Source organism: Phaeoacremonium minimum (genome assembly GCF_000392275.1).
Source record: "Phaeoacremonium minimum UCRPA7 unplaced genomic scaffold PA7_03_scaffold_560, whole genome shotgun sequence".
Taxonomy (NCBI): domain Eukaryota; kingdom Fungi; phylum Ascomycota; class Sordariomycetes; order Togniniales; family Togniniaceae; genus Phaeoacremonium; species Phaeoacremonium minimum.
This window is the reverse complement of record NW_006921462.1, coordinates 324,516-345,645: the sequence shown is the minus strand read 5'-3', so window position 1 is coordinate 345,645 and position 21,130 is coordinate 324,516. Positions and strand designations below refer to the sequence as shown.

Genomic DNA, 21,130 nt, shown 5'->3' with positions numbered 1-21,130 from the left:
TTAGCTGCTAAAACTGTGCGCCTCACGTGGCCCTCCCTGTCACATGGCCCCCCAACTGCAGATGCGGCAGTCGGTATTGCGCCTCCAAAAACTCAAAAAGCCCTGGACTTGTAAGACATGTCCTATATGATACCAAGGCACTCTATACATGATTACGCTTTACTCGTCTTTTCAGTATGTCTCTTCGGACAGTTGGGTAATCTGTTGACAATATTGCATATATTGTAGGTATAGGTATATGTAACACGAGGCGTATAACCAGCTTTCTGACTGATGTGGGCAAGGGGACTGGGCTAGCGGCTGTTACATAACACCACCACGGCGTCCCCACTGAAGCAAGCATCAATGTAGGCGTCTTGGGTGAACCCTAGATATCTAGGAAACACACTGGCCATACTAGGACCTTCAGACTTTGAATCCGACAAACAGTTTGAATTTCATTTGACTCCAGCCTTGAAAATCCATACTAAGCTATTCATATTGGTATCAATCGTCACAACGCCAGAACGACCTTGTCCCCGTCCCTGAAGCCCGCTTTTCTCACACATTGAAAGCTGAGGAGCAGCTGTCACCGCAAGGCAGCTCAGCTGGCCTCACGTGTAGCTTCGTATGTCGAATGTAAAATAAACCGTTTTGTGCGTATCTTGGCCGCTCATCCGGGCCTTGGACTTTTCCCGCATGCCATTGACTACCAACTCTTGTCGACTCTCGTACTGTGTGAAGAGTCGTTGTTATCCAACAGTGGCTTCTTCTAATCCGGCCGGCAGAATTCCTTCCATCCGACCCATGGCTCCGTTTTCCTTTTCCTGTCTCCAAGGCTAGGAATCTCATCCTTCTTGCTCCTTGTCTCTAGAGACCTCGGGCACGGTCGTGAACTCGAGACGTAACGGTGACTGCTGCGCTTGCTCCACCAGAGCAAACGACACCACGCCCTGGTGGTCCCGGCTATGGCTCGTCGTCCTTTGCCGCCTGCGCTTGACCCCCTCCCTGTCGTCGGGCGAGCGGGAGCGGGAGGGACTCTGACTGCGTCGCCGGCCGCCGCGGCGCTCGAGGTTGGCTACGCGGAAGAAGCGCTTCCTGGACGGCGAGTACGAAGCGTCCCGGAAGTTGCGCGAGGTGTTGCGGGACGAGAGGTTCACCAACGACGTGGACCGCTGTCGGCAGCGGCCTCGAAACGTCTCGCCCGAAGGTGTTTGCGATGTCGTGATGAGAGTGAAGGGGAGGGGGTCGCGGCGCCGCTTGCGTCCTCTCTGGACCTCTGGCTCCGGAGAGGAGAGCGCTGACAGGACCTTGGTCGTGACTTCGTCCGAGTGGACCTGTGGCTCTGTCTTCCTAGGCAACAGAGGAAGCTCCATGGTAACAAGGCAGTCTCTTTTTGAGTTGGGTTCAGAGGTTGTTTTGGAAGTTGTACTTCATATTATACCGGACTTGATTTGGCGGACGTGAGGATAGGTGGTCGTTCGAGGGGTAAGGCTCTCAAAGGGAGAGCTGATTCAGGTTCTGGCCTATCAGAACAATATAGGCGGGATGACTACCTAAGGCAGGTAGGTACCGAGGTGACACAAATAAAAGGCCAAGCTTATGCCTCTAGGAAGATGTTGGGTAGGCAAGCAAGGCAAATGAGGGGTGGCCTTGGGTGCTAATATAAGTGAAAGAGAACCAGATGTTTCGGCGTAAGAAGAGGATCATCGATGGCTTACTGGGGTCAGTCTAGCGAGCATGCTTCAGACGGCTGGAGCCATTCAATGCAATCCGGGGAACAATCCGTAGCCGAGCATCAGCGGTAGATCATGACGGAAAGCATCGAATTGAAACGGCAGCGTGACCTCCATCCTAGCTAGGAAAATTTGACAGGGTTGATTGGGCAAGAAGATAGACCTAAATCCACTGACCCAATCGAAGCTGAACTATAAATTGATATAGTGCGTTAGTTGTTTCCTGAAACTCGGGTTCACAGCCAAGACAGGCGATCGCATTACAGAGTAATTCGCGAGCTTTGGTAGCTCAGGGGACACTGTAATTCCAGCGGGTTTTCTTGATCCGAACCCTGCCTGTGAATTTTCGACAAGATGGTGCTATCTAGTTCTGCCATCATATGGAATTGAGAACTACCATCCGAAACAAACTCCAGATCGTCCGATTTATCGTGCATGTCATGCCACAATGATTGCCATGTGGTATTCTCAGCTACTTGTGTAGCAGCTAATTTATAATGCGGGGAGGACGAAGCACACGTCAAGCCGAGGAAGCGTGGAGTGCCTAGCTGAGTCCTCGTGCTCGGGAACGTGGGGAGGTCATACATGAAGGGTGCGGCTATCGAATCTGAATACTCGTGTGTTTAGATCACAACAGAGACTGGTAACATCGGCATGGTAAGCACATCTTTGCTACAAGCTTGGAGGAGGGGTATTGCTCTTTTTGTGAACTACTCGTACATACTGTACACAGCCTTAGATATACAAGTTCAGCTTACAAAATTGCACGGCGCTCTGTCACCATGCAATGTTATATACAACTCGGGTTTCACATCGAGTAATGTCGACCGGTGTCAGCCTACGTAGACCGACCGGTACGTGGCACCTGGCGTGTACATTATGCTCCGGCAATCGCTCGTGGGCGTCCTCGTTCTACAATGCTTTACGAGGCTGCCTCTTTCACCAATTTCGACACCGCTGCCCTGTCCACGTCCTTTCCATCTAACGGCCCACCCTTAGCCATGAGTCTCTTCATGACCTCGCCTGACTGTTTTGTCTTGTCCAGGCTCTCTGCCGCAATCTCTGTTATGACGTTTTGTATAATAGCCTTGAGCTCCACCTCTCCTAGGCTCTCGACGCCGCTTTCGGCCGCGTATTCCTCGAGGATCCGGACCTGAGCCTCTTCCTTTTCGACCAGGTCTTGTCGTCCTGCATCGCGGAACTCCCCAGCCGCGTCCTGAAATGCCCGAGCCGTCTTGCGCAGGAGGGCTACGAGCTGAACGTCGGTCTTGATGGGCGACGATGTCTTGGCGGCATTGTTGGTCGCGGATATAATGGAGCGGAGGACAGTTAGGCGTGCTTGGTCTTTCGCTCTCATGGCAGCCTTGAGATCACCCTTGATCTTGGACAAAAGGGGCGGTGATTGGGGCGTCTCGCTCGAGTAAAGGCGAGCCTGACATGACACCCTAGGGCTGGGGACTTGTCTTGATGAAGCCGCCCGAGTGGGAAGCCGCTCTAGAGCACGAATGGAGTAGGGCAGTAGTCGGCTGCCCATGTTGACGGGTATCGACTGAGTCCTTTTCGCGTTGCGGGATGGTGTGCCTAAATGGCAGGCCAGACCAACTCTAATGGCTCAATTAGTTCTGCAGAAATAGATCAATTACAGACAACTGTTCGTCAAGGCTTGTACAGGTCTGCGCGCGTAGTTGCAGTGCGCTAGATGCTGGTGATGACCGGACTGTAGGAGAGGAGGAGACACATTTAAGCTGGGAAAAATGAAAGCACTCTATTGCAAGAAAAACGTTGTGATAGCAAACGGGTGGGAAGAATTCCAATTGGCCACTAAAACATACAGGCCCAGCGGCAGACAGGTCAAGTCGACTGAAACGGGTGCTAAGGCGTGGGGGATTCCCACCTTATGAAGAGCACTAAGCTTGAATGGCCTTGGCCCGCAGCCAGGAAGCACCACCTGCAGTACAGTTGTTCTTGCAGCAGACTGCAGCTTCCAGGCTCTAGACTCAGACTCTAGGCTCGGATGCGCTTCGTTTTCTCGATCCAGACCTCTGATAGCAATTCCCTATATAGAACAGTACTTCAAAGCTGTATAGCGATTTCCATAAAGGCCAACAAAGTGATGGTAGAGAGCATTCACTCCTTCAGGCTTTGTCAGCTGCTGGGTTGCTTCGTGCAGGATTCGAGAAGGTCACCTGACGGAATGGACCACGCAACTTAAAATTGGGCTGGGAAATTTTGAGCCCGCTTGCATGGGTTCGGGTCTCTGGAAACAAACCCGCGGTGCGCTAGCTGGCCCCAGCCAGGGCTTGTAAGACAACTTGGGCCAGGATCATGGACCATGGGCTTGACCTCGAACTGCCCAACGGAGGGTCTTTGCGCTGTTGTCTGCGCGTCGATTTCCCACTTATCATCGTGAGACTCGGGTTCCTCGGTCGGGTCACCGGAGAAGGATCAGTTCGGAACGGAACAGCAACGTATCTTAGTGATACAAGAAAGTAGGCTCATGTGTATTCAATGCGCATGTATGAGCCGTTGGTTGAGGCTCTGAAGCCGTCCATGCAGGCGAGCGATTGGCGTCGCTGCCAGACCAGGACCGGGGCACTGACAGGCGTGCGATGCAGGACGAGGTTCAAGGGCATCGTCGGCGGAGTGGAGAATCGTTCATTACCTTAGTCTCTCATTACCCGCCCAGTTCTTGGGTGTGCATAGGTAGTCCTTGATAGTCTTTGCTGTGTTACACCTAGTGCACCAAGTACCGGGCGGGCATGCCTTATATACCTTGCCGTAGAGACCGCAGCTCGAGATACCCGTCGCAGTTAGGTCGACATGTTGGGCACAAATGTGGGAACAGGCAGGGTAGGCCGGTGTGATTGAATGTGACAGGAGTCGCATCTTGGTCCATCTTGATACATCCGGAACACGGGGCCGTGATTATCGGACCCGGTGGTTTGGAACCGAGAATGAATTTGCTTCACACTCATTTCTAGCGAGCCATATAAAGAGCTGCCCGGCCCCCCTTCCCCCGCTGGCTCTGCGTCCGGGCGAGGCGTGTCCGCGTGTGTTTGGACAGGCAATTTGTTTAGCCCCTCGGGCGTCGTTTCTGGGGCCACTTGTCTCACCCCCAAAGCGGAAGGATGGTTGAAAGCTCCCTTAGATTCGTCGTCTCGCGGGCTTGCAGGTGGTCGCTCGCTCACTCTCTCGCTCATAGCCAACGCGGGCAGCCCTCAAATGGCCCCCTGGCCCACCCTCTCTTTCAAATCGCCCCTTTCTTTCCGTCGTGTCTCTGTGGCCTGTGAACTCTTCTCGATTACGACGGTTTTCTTCGACCCACGCTCCGGTCTACTTGGCATCGCCGACACAAGAGGCCGCATTTGACCCTTTTCAGTCCTCGATGCTCAGTCTAAATCGAAATGGCAAAATGGCGAGGGGAAATCCGAGTATTGACAGAGCATGCCTTCCGAGGAAGATGGAAGAAATGAGAAGAGGAAGGAGACAATGTTTTTTATTCATGGTCTAAATGATTGACTGGAAGGAGCGGTGGTATGTAGGTAGGTCGAATGAGCGGATTGAACGCAGTCCAGACAGGTAAGGAACGACCACGTTCTTGCTGCAAGGACGTTGTCACCCTTTCAAATAAACACACACACACACAACATGGCCCCATACCCGCCGCTCGTCTTGATCATCGACGTCGTCATCGTCATCATAATTCATGAAATCATGCCAAATGCAATCGCAAACAACGCCACGCCATGCAAGAAAGGCACCCTTTATATGAACTCTCCCCGATGCGACGGAAGAGTCGGACCTAGCTCGCATGGCCGCCTCTATTGGGCTATCGCCTTCCAAGAGATACCACGGTCTCAAGGCCTATTCAGCGTCGTTTCCGACCAATGCAAACATAACTATAGACATCACACTTGTTAGCTCACGCATACAGAGGCCTATAGCGCACGTGCACTTAGGATATGTGTATACATATACAAAACCGGGCCCTTAGCACTTACACAGGAAAATAAGCCTGCGGATACACCCGGACAATCAGCCAATGCCAGCATATTCGGACCGCGCAGCGAATAGAAAGGAGGTCCTCACTTCGTCGGAGACCCAATAGGAGTTCTTACCTTGAATGCAGGATTATCAGCCTCAGCACGGGCTTGTGCTACTAACAGTTGCACGTCTGCAATGGGCATACTGAGCAACGATATCTTGTCAGTTATATCTCGCTGCAGGCGATTCCCGTGCCTAGCTTACCCCAGTAGCTCCGTGAAGGGATACGTGGCTAGCGAGGCCAATAACCGATGGACATTCTCCTGGTTCGCCGTTCCGATGTTATGTTCTCGAGTGTCTATTTCCCACAATAGTCAGACATTGGCTAGGACTCATGGCTAAGACTTCGGTATACACATACTAGTAGACCAGCCGCACAAGTGTAGCGGTAGCAATCTGGACTCGACGTCGACGAAACCAGCGTGTCTCATTAGATTTTCCAACTGTAACGGCGCCCTTGGGTCTTTGAAGGGCTGGAGGCTTTGCAGATACGCCTGAGACCATCTTCGGAGCGCATTATCTGTCGTCACTTTCGTTATTATGCTTCTTTGGCAGCTTGGGGTCATGTCATTGACATACCACTGGTCAAAGTTCCATTGTCTGACTGGGCGTTGAAGTATACCTCGACCATCTGGCACCAGCCTCCCGCTCTCAGAACTCGGAATATATCCCTCAAGTAACTCCGCCACCGATTCGCATGGATTCCTCCCACCATAAGCTGGCTATGCACAAGATCGAAATAATTCGAAGGAAAAGAAAACCTAAAACGGTGTTAGGCTAGATACGCTAAAGAACCGTTCGAAAGATGGTACCGCTGGTTCAAGTCATCTACTTGAAGTTCGAGATTCGGGGGCTGTTCTAGCGGGATCATATGCGGGCTGATATCTATTCCAGTGACCTATTGCTCCAATGTTAGTGATGACACTTGGAGAAATTATTTTCAGAGGAAAACTCCATGAAGTCTTATGGAAGCCTCAACAAATTGTCGGCAGTTCCCACTTGAGAGGTTATGAACCCCTGACTTTCCTGGCTTTTGGCTAGTAGGCGTCAAGGACAGAAACTCAACTTGGGATTCCAAGAAGAGCAACGATTAGTCTGTCACGAAGACACCGAGTCTTCTTTCGAGCTCGAGAATCAAGTCGATTCGCTGATCGGGAGCGGGAAGCGGTAATTTCTTACCTCGCAATTTGGATACCGATCCGCAACATCGGTGGCCCAAGAAGCATTGCCAAATCCGCAATCGAGAATTCTCCTGGGAGACTGTATAGGTGGAAAGATGAGTCGGCCGTCAAAAAGTCGTTGGAAGACCCCGTGCTGGATTTGCAGTCGCTCTGCTTCGTCCTATTCAGGGGTTAATCAAAGTTGAGATGTTTTACAACAATCTCGACGCTTTCCTAAGGCGTTGAAACATACCTCATCAACAGGAGCAAAATAGGCCCCATTATCGACGGCATACCTTTGGTACTCTCTGTCGTGGTGCGTGACGGTCTCGTAATAAGTGTCGTCGAGAGGGACGGTTCCCGGGTCGCTACGGGGCGAGAATCTGCTTAGTGATCTCCCTTCTGTACAACCAACAGGGGCTCCTTACTTTTCCATGGAGGTTTCCTTCTGGAGTTTCCAGTAAACAGACTTGAAGATAGGGGTATGTGGAAGTTTGTTGCAAAACTCCAAAAGATGGTGCGCCAAGTTGGGTGTCGCTTTGGGTTTCAGGCCGGTATGATATAACTCGCGATGTTCTCGACAGGCGCCAAGTAGCACCCTCGGGCGCGAGCGCGAGTTATCGTTGCCCCTTGCGCCTCAAGTTACTCTTCAGTGAACAAACTATCGGGCCATGAGCGGCAGCCCGAAGCCGCAGGCTCGTCTGGTACGCCTTCTCAAGTGTGCTGTGGTAAAAGCCCAGTTATGGAATTAGTGGACCCTTGGACCTTGTCAGATAATTCAGATTGGCCGGCTGGAGAATTCGCACCCCACGATGCTGTTGTCGATCATGGGCTGGCTGGCACTTCTTACACACATTGGGGATTTCCAGTCAGGCTAGTTCCCCCTTGCTAGAGTCTGCAAGAAACCCGGCAGCTCGGATAACAGATCAAAGTACTATGGTGGCCTCATAGCCACATAAGCCACTGTGCGAGAGCAAGAGAGAATTCAGACACGGTACTTGGCCGTCAGCATATGGTCAGGATACCGCGTCCGTCATGAACACAACTGATTTCCGCAGTCCCGGAGGCTGGCCTATAGAGATTGCTGCCCAAGGCCTACATCCCTCTGACCTCACAGGGCACTTATTCAAAACGACGCAGAACCAATGGCAGACCACTCAAACTTTGCAAAGATGGGCCGTCTTTGTTTTAACCCATTCTAGCTTCGCTCCGGGCTGTTCATGTCTTTCTGATTGGAGCAGTTCTGGCTAGGAGTGCTGGTCGACGTGTCTCTTGACCATGACTGCAGCCCCAGGATGCTGTTAGCCTGATACACCCCCCATATTAGCCACCCTCCTCGCTGGGTACTCAGCGGGTCCTCGTTTTCGTCCAGGACTCAGACAGTAATTCCAGCTGGACCAAAGCCGCGGGTAGCGGAGACATAGCTCGGTGTCTTTCTACTATGATAATAAGCCTGCTAAGTGCACACGATATGGTGCCGTTTCCCTGGTATTTTCAAGGACCAAGACAAGATTTGACGGCCCAGAAAACCGGGTCAATGAGCCAACAGCGCCTCCAAATGTGCAAAGCGGGCCTGAACGGTGATGAAGCGCTCCAGACTAGCAAGGAACGTTATTTGCTTTTGGCGTCGATCAGAGCATGTACCTGAGGGAAGCAAGCACTGGGTGATTATACATGGCAGAGACAGAAGAGAGGAACCCGGTGACATGGACTTGGGATTTCGTCGAAGGGCAGGACGCGCCGGTCCCGCCAGGATGCTGCCGCTCTGAAACTAGTTTAACCGTTTTAGAAGGCTCAGAGAAGGACGATGGAAGGCGAAATTCTCCGCTACAAGACTGCCGTTTCAAAAATTAAACCAACCATCCCGGCTTGCCACTGCTGCATGGCTGACCACTCTGACCTCATATCACTACCCCCGTTAGGCCTCGTCTGCATGCTGGCACCCAGGCTAAGGGAATTGGAGGGTGTCCCAACATGATGGTGGAACAATGGACGGACGGAATGAGGCACACACAAAGGCATGTCCTTCAGGTGAGGTGTCTGTTTGCAAGCCACTGACCCTCCCACGGACACGTTTCTAGCATGGGTGGGTGTGCTGTTGCATATGACGATCATGAAAAATAAAATCGTGGAATTTGAGGATTCTAAACCCTTAATAACAGTGCCACATACTATGCAGTACGTAGGCTTCATGCCTGAGCCAGAACAGAAACGGGTCCGAACTATAGGTAGGGGTAAGTCTCCGACCCGTGCGGGTAGCCTCAGTGTGCTGGGCGCCCAATAGTCTAGTGGTGTACGTTCATGATGACTACAGTATAGCCCATATGCATCTACCTCACTCGGTCTATTCGCCGACATCCCTGTTCTAAGCTCTGAGCATTCCCTAAGGGTCATGGTTCAGCTGAATACATACACCTGACCCCTAGAAATTCTCTCTCCGTCCTGAAATCACTTGCAGCACAACGCGGAAGAGGAGGAGGAGGAGGAGAGGCTTTAGCGAGAAGGAAGCGGAGTCTGAACCCTTGGGATCGCGTAATGACTTGCCGAGACATGAACGATAAGATCGACTTTGATCAACGCCTGTGCGGGCCGCTGCAGCGGAAAAGACCGTTCTGGGTACAGAGACGACGGCTGGCGTTACTTAACTGAGTCATTTATCTCCGGGTCCAACTCGCTCCCTTACAGCATAGTACAATTCCGGCACGAGTCTAAGGGAAATGACGCGCTGGCAGCCGAGATGACGGGCTTTAGACAGGCAATCCCTGAAGAGGCGCTTTAAGCTTCCCAGACCACCGGTAATGAGACTGAGCGGTGATGAGGATTATCCCTCTAATTTTCCCTCTGCTCCCTCAGACGGCCATCCCGAGGAGCTGGTTACTGAGAGCCACTAGCCACAGGGAGATCTGCAGTTGCCAGGTTGTCCACGCTTGTCTACCGCTCTAGTCACGGAATACTCGAATACTCTTACGACGACGACCCGCGCGGACGGTAATGGTGTCTAACCCCTCAAGGAATGCCCTGTCTGTCTGTCTGTTGGACAGGTTTGGGAACTCTTTGCGAGTTGGGCCGTCCCATCGTGGCTTAGTTAGAGACTATGGATTGATTGCCAGTCTTGATAGCGGCAGACGACTAATTAGTTTGATATCGCCCCAGCTGGTCTGGTCTCCCGCAGATACCGACAACTCAGAGCCCAAGCAAATACGAGGCACCCCAAGCTGCTGGCTGCTAGAGATCAGCAGCTACGGTTTCTGCATTCCGATAAAACCGGGCACAGCTGTCGTTTCCGAAATCTGCAGATGGCTAGTTGAAGCGAAACCGCATGGGGAGAGATTCCCGAGCAGACGGGCGCACGTCAGCGACTCGACATTGGCTGAAAATGAAACGCAACGGCCGCCCAACCTTCTGGGTCCTCTCTGCCCTTTTTCGCGTCATTTTAACTTTTGACCGTGCTGACAGGGTCTCCTTGCTCCTTTCCCAGAGCGCCGGGTCCGAGGCGAAACACGACCTTACCTCAGGTCTCTTCTGAAAAGCAGAGGCTCTCATTGCTCCAAATTTGCGACACCCCTAACCCTCCTGTCGCAGGACCGCACAGGAAAAAGGCAATTATGGAGATACAACAAGGCGGAGGAAACTGTCCAGAAGGATTTGCCTGACGACATGCATGATAGTTAAATTATGTCACACACCTCCATCATATAATAATTTGTTGTGATATGTGATGATAGCATTGCCCGTCCCAGCTCGCCGAATAATCCACCGCGGACCGAGTTCACCTCTACCTTCACAGCCCCTGGAAGCCAAAAAAGCCCCCTTCGGCCGAGTTTGCATGCTTGCCTTTGTCTAACCACTGTTACTGGAGGGTGAAGGTCTGTGTAAGCCTCATTTTCGACTGTACAACCTGACATATCACTTTGGCTCTTCACCGAAATTTGTCACTCAGCAAGCCGGCCACGACCTGCCAGGTCTCCTGTGAGGCCTCTCTCCTCCCAGCCACCTCACCTGGCCGTGATTCGATACCGGAGTTGACGGAGACGAGAGATACACAAATGCAATGCAAGGAGAATCATCCAAGGAGCAGCGTGCTTGCATTTCCCCATCCCAGAAGCACAGATGGAAACCAATGGAAACCGTACCCGCCCCATCTTGAAGTGTGTGATGTGGTGTATTTGTCTGGATAGCCTCTAGTCTCTTTTTTCATCATTGCCGTTTCTGTAACGCAGCCCAATGCAGTGCGACCTGTGTCTAACCTATCCCAAATATGGCACAGAAAAAACAATAATACAGCACACCGAGTAAAGAAAAGAAAACCCACTACCAGCATGTAAACACCGGGTTTCTAGCCTTGACCGCTTCCAGCCTCTCGACGATAACCTTGCGCTGGTTCCCCTCCATGCCCTCCGCCGCCGCATAGCCGAGATCGCCCTCGACATCATCCCCGTCATCCCAGCTCTGCCGACCGCTGCCGTATAGATGCTGCGCTATGGAGTTGCTGTTTCGTCGCCCAATCGCAGTTGCGAATGAGTACCGCCGCTCACGGTGCGGCGTGTACATATTGAGCGACCGATGTGCCCCAGAATAGCTAGCCCCGATAGATGTTTGTGGGAGCCTTGGCCGGTCCCTTGTCTTACTGGGAGATGACGCAGCCGTATCGAGGGGTGACACCGCTTCCTCCCCAGGAGATGCCATCTCCTCCCCTGGAGACTCTCCAACTCCAGCAATCTCAAACCTCCCTGGATGAGGAAGATCGGCCGGTGGACTGGCCAGGCCGAGCAGGTCGACTGGCTCGGAGGACGGATTCGCGGCTCCAATATCCATCTCCTCTTCAATGCCTTTCTGGAAGTCCGCCTGGGTCCGTCGCCGCATCTCGGCTGATGTGACCCTCATGGGAACAGCCACCGGTATCTCCACGAGGTCATCCCATACACATACCTTGGCTCTACGCGTAAGCTCCAATGGGCCATGGTCCGGCGTCTTCAACGTCTCCACCACGTTCCAGGCCTGTCCTTTCATGACGGCTATTTGTCGTGCAAACATCTTCTCCTGGAAATCAGGATCACATTGGAATATTCTTCGTAGAGCCAGCTGGGTCTGACTCCACCATTGCGTGGAGGTCAGCAATGGGAGGAAGTGGTCTCTCGTTTTCTGCGAGAATGGCCGCCCGATGAGGTCTACAGGTAGGAAAAGCCATCCGAAAGGAAAGCTGCGCCAGGCGTCTGGATGTTTCCACGGCCAAGACAGCGAGTTGTCGATAGCTCCGATGGTCATTTTCGGATCAGGCGGTCCTTCCCCGGGGCTCGCGGCCTCCATAGGCTTCTGCTTCCTGTACGGGTAGCTTGCGCGGTCATTTGTCTTCCTTTGAGACAGGTCTACCGGCCGCGGTCCCTCTTGCTCGTCTGCTGTGTTGGTGTTGAGTTGAACGGGCTCGGACACAATCGAAACATCTTGTGATTCCCAATCCACTTTGATCATCCAGTTATCAAGACCTCGGTCGGTGTTACGCATGATATAATCCAAAATGACGAGCTTCTCCAGCTCTTCCCTGAACGACTGTTTCAGGCCTTCCGTCCAGACAAAATTACCAGGGCTAGGCACTCGTGTCTCTGGGGTGTCATAGCCATCATCGCTTCCTGTATCATCTTGGGAACGAGCACTGGACGGGCGACAGTTGTCCGCCCACCTCTTCTTCTTCTTGCGGTGGGTTTCATTCGTCCGGAATCCAGACAGGTACTGGTCCGGCCACGGGTGTTCCCGAAGGAAAACATTTGCATCTTTAAAGCCTTTGAGAAATACCTGAAAGCTGCCTGGCTTTGAGGGGAGCGGTTTCCTGTTTCTGGAATAGTTATAGCGATCCCAGAACGGATAATGAAATGACTTGGACGACAGATAGACGACGTCAGTATATGGCACCATGTGGGTGCGGAGCTGAACGTCGAGAACGTACGCCGCCGCCTCGCTGACATATGAGAGATTGGGGATAAGACTGTTTAGTAGCGTTAACAAGATACCATGCTGAGGAGTCTCGAGATGATGCATACCAAGCACGTCCGAAGCAACATGGGAACAAGTTCCTGTGAATCCACTTGTTCCATTTCGGATTTCCAGCCGCATACGGCTCCTCGTCCTTCGGCTTGAAGACGCCGACCACCTTGCCCTCTGGATTCCGCGCAAAGTAACTCCCGGAGCTGCCCTGAGAGATCATCCTCGGATGCACACCCTGCTCGATGGCTAGCCGTACGCTATTAACAATCGCCTCGAACTCGTCACGAGTCATCACACCCGGCTGGGGAGCGGCAAGCGTCTCCGCCGTGGCCGGGCGCACGCCCTCGGGGGCCTGGAAGACGGAGTGGTGTATCTCAAGGCGCTCCTCCTCTCCGGTCTTCTTCTTCCCCCTCTTGAAGCGGGCGGCAATCTCGTCGGCCCAGCGCTCGAGCCGCGCGTTGATAGCCTTGAGGTCGACGCCGGAATTAGTGCGGACGCGTCGGCGTCGGCCGGGCCGAGAGGATGAGGTCGCTTTGGGCGAAGTCATGCCCGAGTGTGGGCGCGGCTGGGAGATCGGGGCGAAGCGCGGGGCCGAGGCAGGCTGCAATGAGGCATAGCTCTGAACCATGAAGTCATCGTCGGAGTCGTCGCTGAGCTGGTCGGCCTGAGCCAGACGCTCGTAGCCCGTCGTCGCTGGGCGGTCGCGCGGCATCGTGGCGGGAGGATGTGAAGGGAGTAATTCGTAAATCTAATCGATGGTCGATGAAATGGCGGGCCGTCCTAATCCATATGATTTATGCCATGATCCTCTAAGATGCAAAGAACGGCTCGTCGGTGATGCAAATGCAGCAGTCTCAAGGAGGAGGTCGCAACGAACAGCGTGATGGCCGAAGGCTTCTAACAAGGGATCCGGAAATGACACGAGTGAAGAGAGCAAAGCCTAGAATAGAAAGGAGGGTGACACGATACAATACAAGCGCTCTGATGCCTCTTCCCAAGCCAGTGGAAAAGGAATCAAGGTGCAGTCATGAACTGGGTGAATTGTGACGTCTGCTGGACAATGGGAAGTCAAATGTCTGTCACAAGTTGATGTTAGGTAACTTTAACAGGTCAGTCAGGTAGCCTGCTGGATGACCAGGAGGCTTGCCCGTTTCTTGACTAGCTGTCCCTACATCCAATTTCACTGGTCCCCTAACGGTATACGGATCAGGCCAGACCTCCTGAAAGTCCAACCCGCCAATAGCACGAATGACTAAAACGACCATCTTAAACTGAGCACGTAATTATGCCATGTGATTAAGACGCAGACGTTATCGTCAATTCACCAAACGAAACCCTCTGCATCTTATTCGAGTTTTTCGATTTCTTGAGAGCTATTCTCTCACAGCTGCCTAGACTGTCATTGCCCAATCCCCAGCTCGATCGATAAGCGGGACTAGTACAGGGCTTTTCCCCTGTGAAAACGCCTTACAAAATGAATCCACATGCATGCTCTTAACACGGTCCTCCTGCCCGCCTTCAGTCTAGACAAAGGAGATTGGTATATCATACTCATATCACGATATCTTCATCATGTCTCAGCCCAGCATACTCGGTGCCCTGGTTAGCAGTGCTAAGCCGTGCACAAAGACTGAGTAATACTACGGTCTCCGTGGCAGCGTAGTGGTTTAGCGCATCGAGCAGGATCTGAAGATGCCGGCTGAAGTTGCCCTCCCACTTCTTCATAATCTCAAACAAATTGTTGATCCTTGCGTCGGTATCTTGCCCATCCTTGTTAGAGATGCCCGAGTCATTGTGGGAAGAAGACTGCCTCTGGCTCTTCACAGCCTGGAACTGTCGCCACTGCTCTTCTGTCATACCGTGTGGCTTTGTCGTCCCGCTTAGGTCAGGGTCTGACTTCTCCAACTCTCTAGAGAGCCAATTTGTGTAGGCGGCGAAGATGGTGCAGGTCTGCATGAGCTTTGAATGAATCTATAAATTCAGTTAGCGAATACCCCTTCTTACAATAGATACAGGCAGACTCACCCTGAGAAGCTTGCTGTTGGTTAACATGCATTCCTTCAAGCAAGTGTCGAGGAAATCCACATGATCCTGCATCAACTCGTCCACCGTCCTAGTCAAGCCTCTTGGGCCACCCTGAGCATCATCCTTTTCCTTGAGACGAGACATTAGAGACTGCCAGTTCGGCTCGATGACTTCAGCTGTGCAAAAGTATAGTAATTGCTGCACGAACACAAGCATACGAGCCCTCAGTGTCCAGACACGTCGCTTCCAAATCTCCAGATTTCGCGAAGAGCTCTTGTGACACCAGGTAACGCCCCGGGCATGAGTCTGCCAGGTAGTAGACAGCTGAGATTCCAAGTATCGAAGAGATAGAAGGTACCGGAACAAGGCTTGGTATCTCCAAACAGTCTTCCTACTTACTACTAGGGAGACTGGGAAGGGGACTGCATAGTCCAGCTGCAATGACGTGAAGCCGATGGCGTTCTTGTCATTGTCTATAGTCTGATTTGCAAGAGGCTGTAAAGCCTCGCCTTGTTCAATACCAGTGATATTGACCACTCGTTGCAAAGACTTGACTAGAGTAATCTCATTCATCTCCACCTTGACATCTTCTTTGAACGGGTCGAGAGAGACAATGCTGCCTGGCTGTCGTAATACCAGATCAAGTAACGATTGTAGCTTGCCGGTGTTAACAGACTTGACTGGCTTACGAAGCTCTGAAGCACCGAGTTCAAGGAAGTATGAGAAGTAATCAGATGGGTCCAGGAAGAAGTAGTGTTTCAAGGACTGTAGTCGCGCTGGGAGGCCATGAGCTGTCAAGAGCAGTTGCATCAACGACTCGTTGGCATGAGCATAGGCATTATTGACATTGTCGAGGAATCTGTTGTCGTCGAATGACGTTGGGACATCTTTAACCTCCTTGCTGACATCAACTCCGCCGCACTCCCGAACAACATTTAGATACTTGCCCGCGAGTAGCACTTTGTCCTTGACACCTTCGAGTTGCGGAGGGACGTCATGCTTGCGGATGGTATACCGCCTCTCCCAGTACTCATCCGTATAGTCTTGCTCCAAACGCTCTCTCCTTATACTTTTCTGTTCCTTAACGAGGAACTCTGCGTGCGGGTCATTGATCCCACCATGGTGCAGCCATTCGTTCAGCATGACCATGTATGGTCGGCTGGCGTCTCGTAGGAGAGTTGTAAGTAACGCTCGAGCGGCTGGGTCTCCTGACATTGTTTCTAGCCTCTTGGTGATAAGGCCCAGTACTACACCTCCCTTACAAATCTTCTTCCCAGTCATATTGCCTGGGACTAAATCTCCGCCTTCTCTGAGCTGCTCAAGAATGTGGTCAAAGTCGTCGCCGCTGTTACTTGATTCGTCCGTCTCATCATCCAGCAGTGCGTTTCTTTTTAGTAACTCGTGCGCTAACGCATAGAGCTGAAACATCATCTGGCTGGTGGGGAGAACATGGATATTTAGAACATGAAGGGTGAATGTGTCGTTTGTGAGAAATTGCGTCTCTAGTTGAGCGATCAAGATAAGATAGTCTTGTAGAAATTTGCGGATCGAAGCGCAGAGGGCGTGGTTGACGGAACCAAACTCCTCTCTGCTTTGCACATCCACGAAGGTCTCCAAAGCAGAGTAATGGGTCGCCATCTTAAGCATGGATGATGTAAGGTCCAATAGGCTAGGATCTAGCCCCGGAAGTATTCGAAAAGTCGGGCCCGAGAGTCGGTCTCTTTCCTCATGAGGATTGTATCCCTTTGCAAAGCGAATGTATTGCCCTTCAAACCCCATGAATACGAATAGCAGGTCTTCGATCATAACGGCCTCTTGAGCCTCGAGAGACATTTCATGGAGAGGGTTTGGTTGGACGGACTGTGGCGCCTGCGATGCCAAGGGTGGGATAGATATTCGAGACGCGAGAGGAGCAGACGTGTGCGGAAGTAAGCTTGCCTCCGGCTCCCAAGGGGCTGCATGCCACTGTTAGTGAAATCCATAGAGTAAATCGGCCAGAATCACATACCTTGCGGAGGTGGTTCAGCGCGAGTATCCTTTACTTTCGCCTCTGATGCTCTTTGTCTTTCTCCATCAGTTCCCCTGCCCTTCGCACTTGGAGCAGCCGCCGCGCTTCGTCGATCTGGGCTCTTCGTCCTCGACACTAGTGTCTCCCGCGTCGTGACGACATGTCTCTCAGTCCTCCTCTCCTCGGTAGCTCGACTCGCCGGCCTGGGATTTCCAGAAGCGGATCGTTTATGTGATGTCCCAGCGAACTGCGGTTGCGGCGACGGTGCCTTTTGCTTAGATTCAGACTGCTGGGTCTTGAAGCTGTCGTGGGCGCTCATGCGGGGTCTGCCCTTGTCCCCCGCGGACGTGCCATTTGTGGCTCTCCGGTCCGTGTACGTGGTGGAGGTTCGGATGGAAGCAGACGACATGGCTGCGGTCTACATCTGACGAAGGGCTGCGCAGTGTCCTCGATCATTTGGCGGCGGTGCGAGTGTTGGCGCAGATCGTTCTATCGTGAGAGATGTTTACTCGATAGTGCAGCACAGCTAGAATCGCGGTCAAATTGACGGTGGGCGCGTCTTATCGGTAAATCTACGTACCTTGGAGGTGGGTTGTGGGCTGTGAGCTCTGATTGGTTTGAGGTGTGTAGGGCGGTGTGGGAGGCTGCTGGGAGCTCTGAGCCGCCTGTTGGCACTGAACTAGGGTCTCAGGCTGAGGCTGGAGCTGCGTAGACGGTTTGCTTGCCTGGAGCTTCCAGCATTACCATCACCACAGCAAACCACCACTCTGGCTCCCCAATTCCCCCAACCTGCAACGAACCACATCGTGCAAGCGCCTAGATCACGACTTAGAGGGGATCATCACACGATATCGCCAAGATGTTTATGGCAAGATCAGAATACGGTCAGTACTTTTGCTGCATGAAGCTCCCTCTGCCAAACCTCCTGCTTACAATTCACCTACCGCAGACCGGGGCATCAACACCTTCTCGCCCGAAGGCCGCCTCTTCCAGGTCGAGTACTCGCTCGAGGCCATCAAGCTCGGCTCAACAGCCATCGGGGTGGCCACGTCGGAGGGCGTGGTGCTGGGCGTCGAGAAGCGCGTGACGTCGACGCTGCTCGAGACGTCGTCCGTCGAGAAGATTGTCGAGATCGACCGGCACATCGGGTGCGCCATGTCCGGGCTGCAGGCCGACGCCCGCAGCATGGTCGAGCACGCCCGCGTCGAGTGCCAGAGCCACGCCTTCAACTACAACGAGCCCCTGCGCGTCGAGTCCTGCACCCAGGCCATCTGCGACCTGGCCCTGCGCTTCGGCGAGTCCGCCGACGGCGAGGAGAGCATCATGAGCCGGCCCTTTGGCGTCGCCCTGCTGATTGCTGGCTACGACGAGGACGGCCCGAGCCTGTACCACGCCGAGCCCAGTGGCACCTTCTACCGCTACGACGCGAAGGCTATTGGCAGTGGAAGTGAGGGCGCACAAGCGGAGCTGCAGAACGAGTATCACAAGGTAGGTAGCCATGATCTCCTTTGATTGTCCTGGTCTCAGGCACCTTGGCGCGGAGCACAAAGCTGATATGATTACAGTCACTGACCATCATCGATGCTGAGACCCTGGTCCTGAAGACCCTGAAGCAAGTCATGGAGGAGAAGCTAGATTCGAAGAACGTCCAGCTGGCGAGTGTTACCAAGGAAAAGGGCTTCAGGATATACACAGATGAGGAGATGGCCGCCGTCGTAGAGCGCCTACCAGCGAACTAGAGCTCTCCGGGCCTCGGACTTGACTATGCTAGAGGGTCTGAATGTGAAGACATGCGGCTCACAAAACGATTGCCTTGCCCAATCAAGGGCGCAGGTGAATTACGACTTGTATCATTAGTGTAGGAACCCTCAGATAAGCGGTTCCCTCGTCAAAGAATAGCATTCTGATCTTCAAAATGCCAATCCGTAAACATCATCTAGAGCTAAAGCTTGCCTTGCCGAATATCGTCGCTTCATGTGACAAACAACAATACGTAATTACATGGAGAACGTGTCGTCTCAACCGCGTTCTTGTAAAACCAGCTTTTCTAGATCCTGCTCAACACTCAACAGTCCAAGGGCGTAGTGTGCTCTCTCAGACTTGGCCAACACCAGCTTGTCTTCGTCCCCACTCAGTTCCTTAATCCTCGCGTCAATACGCCGTGGATTCGCCCACACGGACTCGTGCTCCTCAGCGGTCAAGTTAGGATCTCTCTCATATCCCGGCCCGTGCCCTAGGTCTGCTGCTTTCCTCCATGCGCTCTCGCACCCATTAGCAATCTGCCTCGCGGATTGCCACCCAGTCAGCCGGGCAATGTCGTGCAAACGTCTGATGGTCCAGTGTCTTTGGACGGGATCTTGATACTGTAGGTTGTATGTCAGACAGATAACTTTTGGGATGAGACAAATGGCAAGAACTTACTTGGACTCCAGCAACAAAGAGGCAGAAGCAGCTCTCAATAAAAGCAGCTCCGACTAGGGTGCTGATAGCCGAGACGGTAGCAGAGTCCTCAGCGAGACCGGCGGCGATTCGACCAATCTCAATTGCGTAGCCGGCTGTTGACCTTGCAGCCATGCCTGCAGCGACCATAGCGAATGGAGGCATGCTCGGGTGCGCCCTATATAAGGCTATCATACCCATGTAGTAGTTCATCCAGATTCCAGCAATGCTGTACGTGCGGTATGTGAGCGCCAGCCCAAATGGTGTGGCTTGAGGCGGCTCGAACTCGGGGCTCATCGGCTCAAAGTCCTGGCCCAGCTTGGACTTGAAGACCTCAAAGGCTCGCCGGATGGCGGCCCATTCTTCCAAGGCGGCCTGTGTGCTGGTTTCGAGATCGATATTGTCACTGCTCTCCGCAGTTGGAATATCTCGCGGTGGGCTGAAGCCGGTTGGCACGGTGACCCGTCCACTAGACGGCATCATTCCCGCAAACATCGGCGGAGAGTTGCCCTGGCCAGGTGGCCCGGGCGGTCCTCCACGACCTCCGGGACGGCCGGGGGGACCCCCGGGACCTCCTGGTCCGCCGGGCCCACCCCTTTCCTTCATTGCCCTTCTCTTCCGAGCCATATCTATAGACGCAAAACTTGCGAGGCGTCCGAGGACCAACATGAGATGGTCAAAGGTCCCATATCTAACCATGGCTTAGTCAAGCATCGTTGGTAAGAAGAAGCACAAAACTCACATTGCGTCTATCCTCCCGATGGGGGCTCGAGGTATACACTGGGTCCACTTCTCGTACTCCAAGCTATTCAACATTAGTCTTTCGTTTCTAGATGCGACTAATGGGGACGTACAATGGCTTTGTAGCACCGAGAAAGCTCTGGTAGACATCCATTTTGCAGTACCACCAATAAAGGTCACTTATATGCTCATAGTTCTCCAAATCTCTCTCGGTGTATCTGACGTGGGTTGGAGGCGGAGCCCCGTGGTCGTCCTCGAAGCAGACAGGCCGTCCGGTCAGTTCTCGGACCAAGTTCACGTCGACATCTTCCACATCGTTATCAAGGATGTCGTGATGTGACGGCATAAAGCTGTCATATTGTTGCTGCTGACGCCGGAGCTCTTCGCGTCGTTTCATACGCTTGATGGCAAGGATCGACTGCGTCATCTGCCGCAATGGTATCTCTTTAATGATCGCTCGTGCCCCCCACATGTGCTTACACCACTTGTCGTGGTCTGAGTTCCAAACCTCATAAAAGCCCAGCAACAGAGTGGCAGCGAGGGTTGCCGGTTGGGCTCGTCTGTTATTACTTTGGTAGTTCTTCGCAACTCTTCGCAAGCTGAGATGGTAGTGTTTCATAGATGCTGTCGCGGGGACGCCTTGCAGCTTTGCCATCTGAAGGCTACCAAGCGCAAGCATTGCCTGCAGTAACGCAGGGTGATTGAACGAAATTATGGGGAAAGTGTCTGCAAAACATTAGCCATAGGCCGCTCACGTTCTCTAGAATCAACTGACATGTCCATATATGCTGCTTAGTCTTTGGGACAGGCTCTCCCTGAAACATGGGAGATGGGTCAAATGGATGTCGCTCATACAGCGACATGCTTGGACCCGTGACATTGACGAAATACCAGAAAATAGCAGCTGTCTGAGCATCATTTAGGGGGGAATTTGTAGATGACGGGATATAAGTGGCAAGGATATTATCGTCTGCGAATGTATGGAAGGACCGGACCTGCGTTCCATACGGGTCGAAAGG

At 52.9% G+C, this 21,130-nt stretch overlaps 5 protein-coding genes across 5 annotated transcripts; 1 reads left to right on the top strand and 4 right to left on the bottom strand.

Annotated features, from left to right (window-relative positions):
• Positions 1-2,637: 2,637 nt before the first annotated feature.
• UCRPA7_7961 (hypothetical protein) lies at positions 2,638-3,249 on the bottom strand (the record flags this gene model as incomplete). The annotated part of the gene is made up of 1 exon (XM_007920481.1): positions 2,638-3,249. The coding sequence occupies one exon, from the start codon at positions 3,247-3,249 to the stop codon at positions 2,638-2,640; it is 612 nt and encodes a 203-aa protein (XP_007918672.1).
• A 7,981-nt stretch (positions 3,250-11,230) lies between these two features.
• On the bottom strand, positions 11,231-13,610 carry UCRPA7_7960 (putative phosphatidylinositol 4-kinase type ii subunit alpha protein; the record flags this gene model as incomplete). The annotated part of the gene is made up of 3 exons (XM_007920480.1): positions 11,231-11,397; positions 11,548-12,899; positions 12,955-13,610. 3 exons carry the CDS (start codon positions 13,608-13,610, stop codon positions 11,231-11,233), a joined length of 2,175 nt encoding a protein of 724 aa, XP_007918671.1.
• Positions 13,611-14,449: 839 nt separating this feature from the next.
• Positions 14,450-16,570, bottom strand: UCRPA7_7959 (putative spc97 spc98 family protein; the record flags this gene model as incomplete). The annotated part of the gene is made up of 3 exons (XM_007920479.1): positions 14,450-14,869; positions 14,924-15,121; positions 15,323-16,570. The coding sequence occupies 3 exons, from the start codon at positions 16,568-16,570 to the stop codon at positions 14,450-14,452; spliced, it is 1,866 nt and encodes a 621-aa protein (XP_007918670.1).
• Positions 16,571-17,790: 1,220 nt separating this feature from the next.
• UCRPA7_7958 (putative proteasome component pup2 protein) lies at positions 17,791-18,670 on the top strand (the record flags this gene model as incomplete). Its single annotated transcript, XM_007920478.1, has 3 exons — positions 17,791-17,815; positions 17,881-18,419; positions 18,497-18,670. 3 exons carry the CDS (start codon positions 17,791-17,793, stop codon positions 18,668-18,670), a joined length of 738 nt encoding a protein of 245 aa, XP_007918669.1.
• A 279-nt stretch (positions 18,671-18,949) lies between these two features.
• On the bottom strand, positions 18,950-19,865 carry UCRPA7_7957 (putative c6 finger domain-containing protein; the record flags this gene model as incomplete). Its single annotated transcript, XM_007920477.1, has 3 exons — positions 18,950-19,294; positions 19,353-19,507; positions 19,568-19,865. 3 exons carry the CDS (start codon positions 19,863-19,865, stop codon positions 18,950-18,952), a joined length of 798 nt encoding a protein of 265 aa, XP_007918668.1.
• Between the last annotated feature and the right edge of the window lie 1,265 nt (positions 19,866-21,130).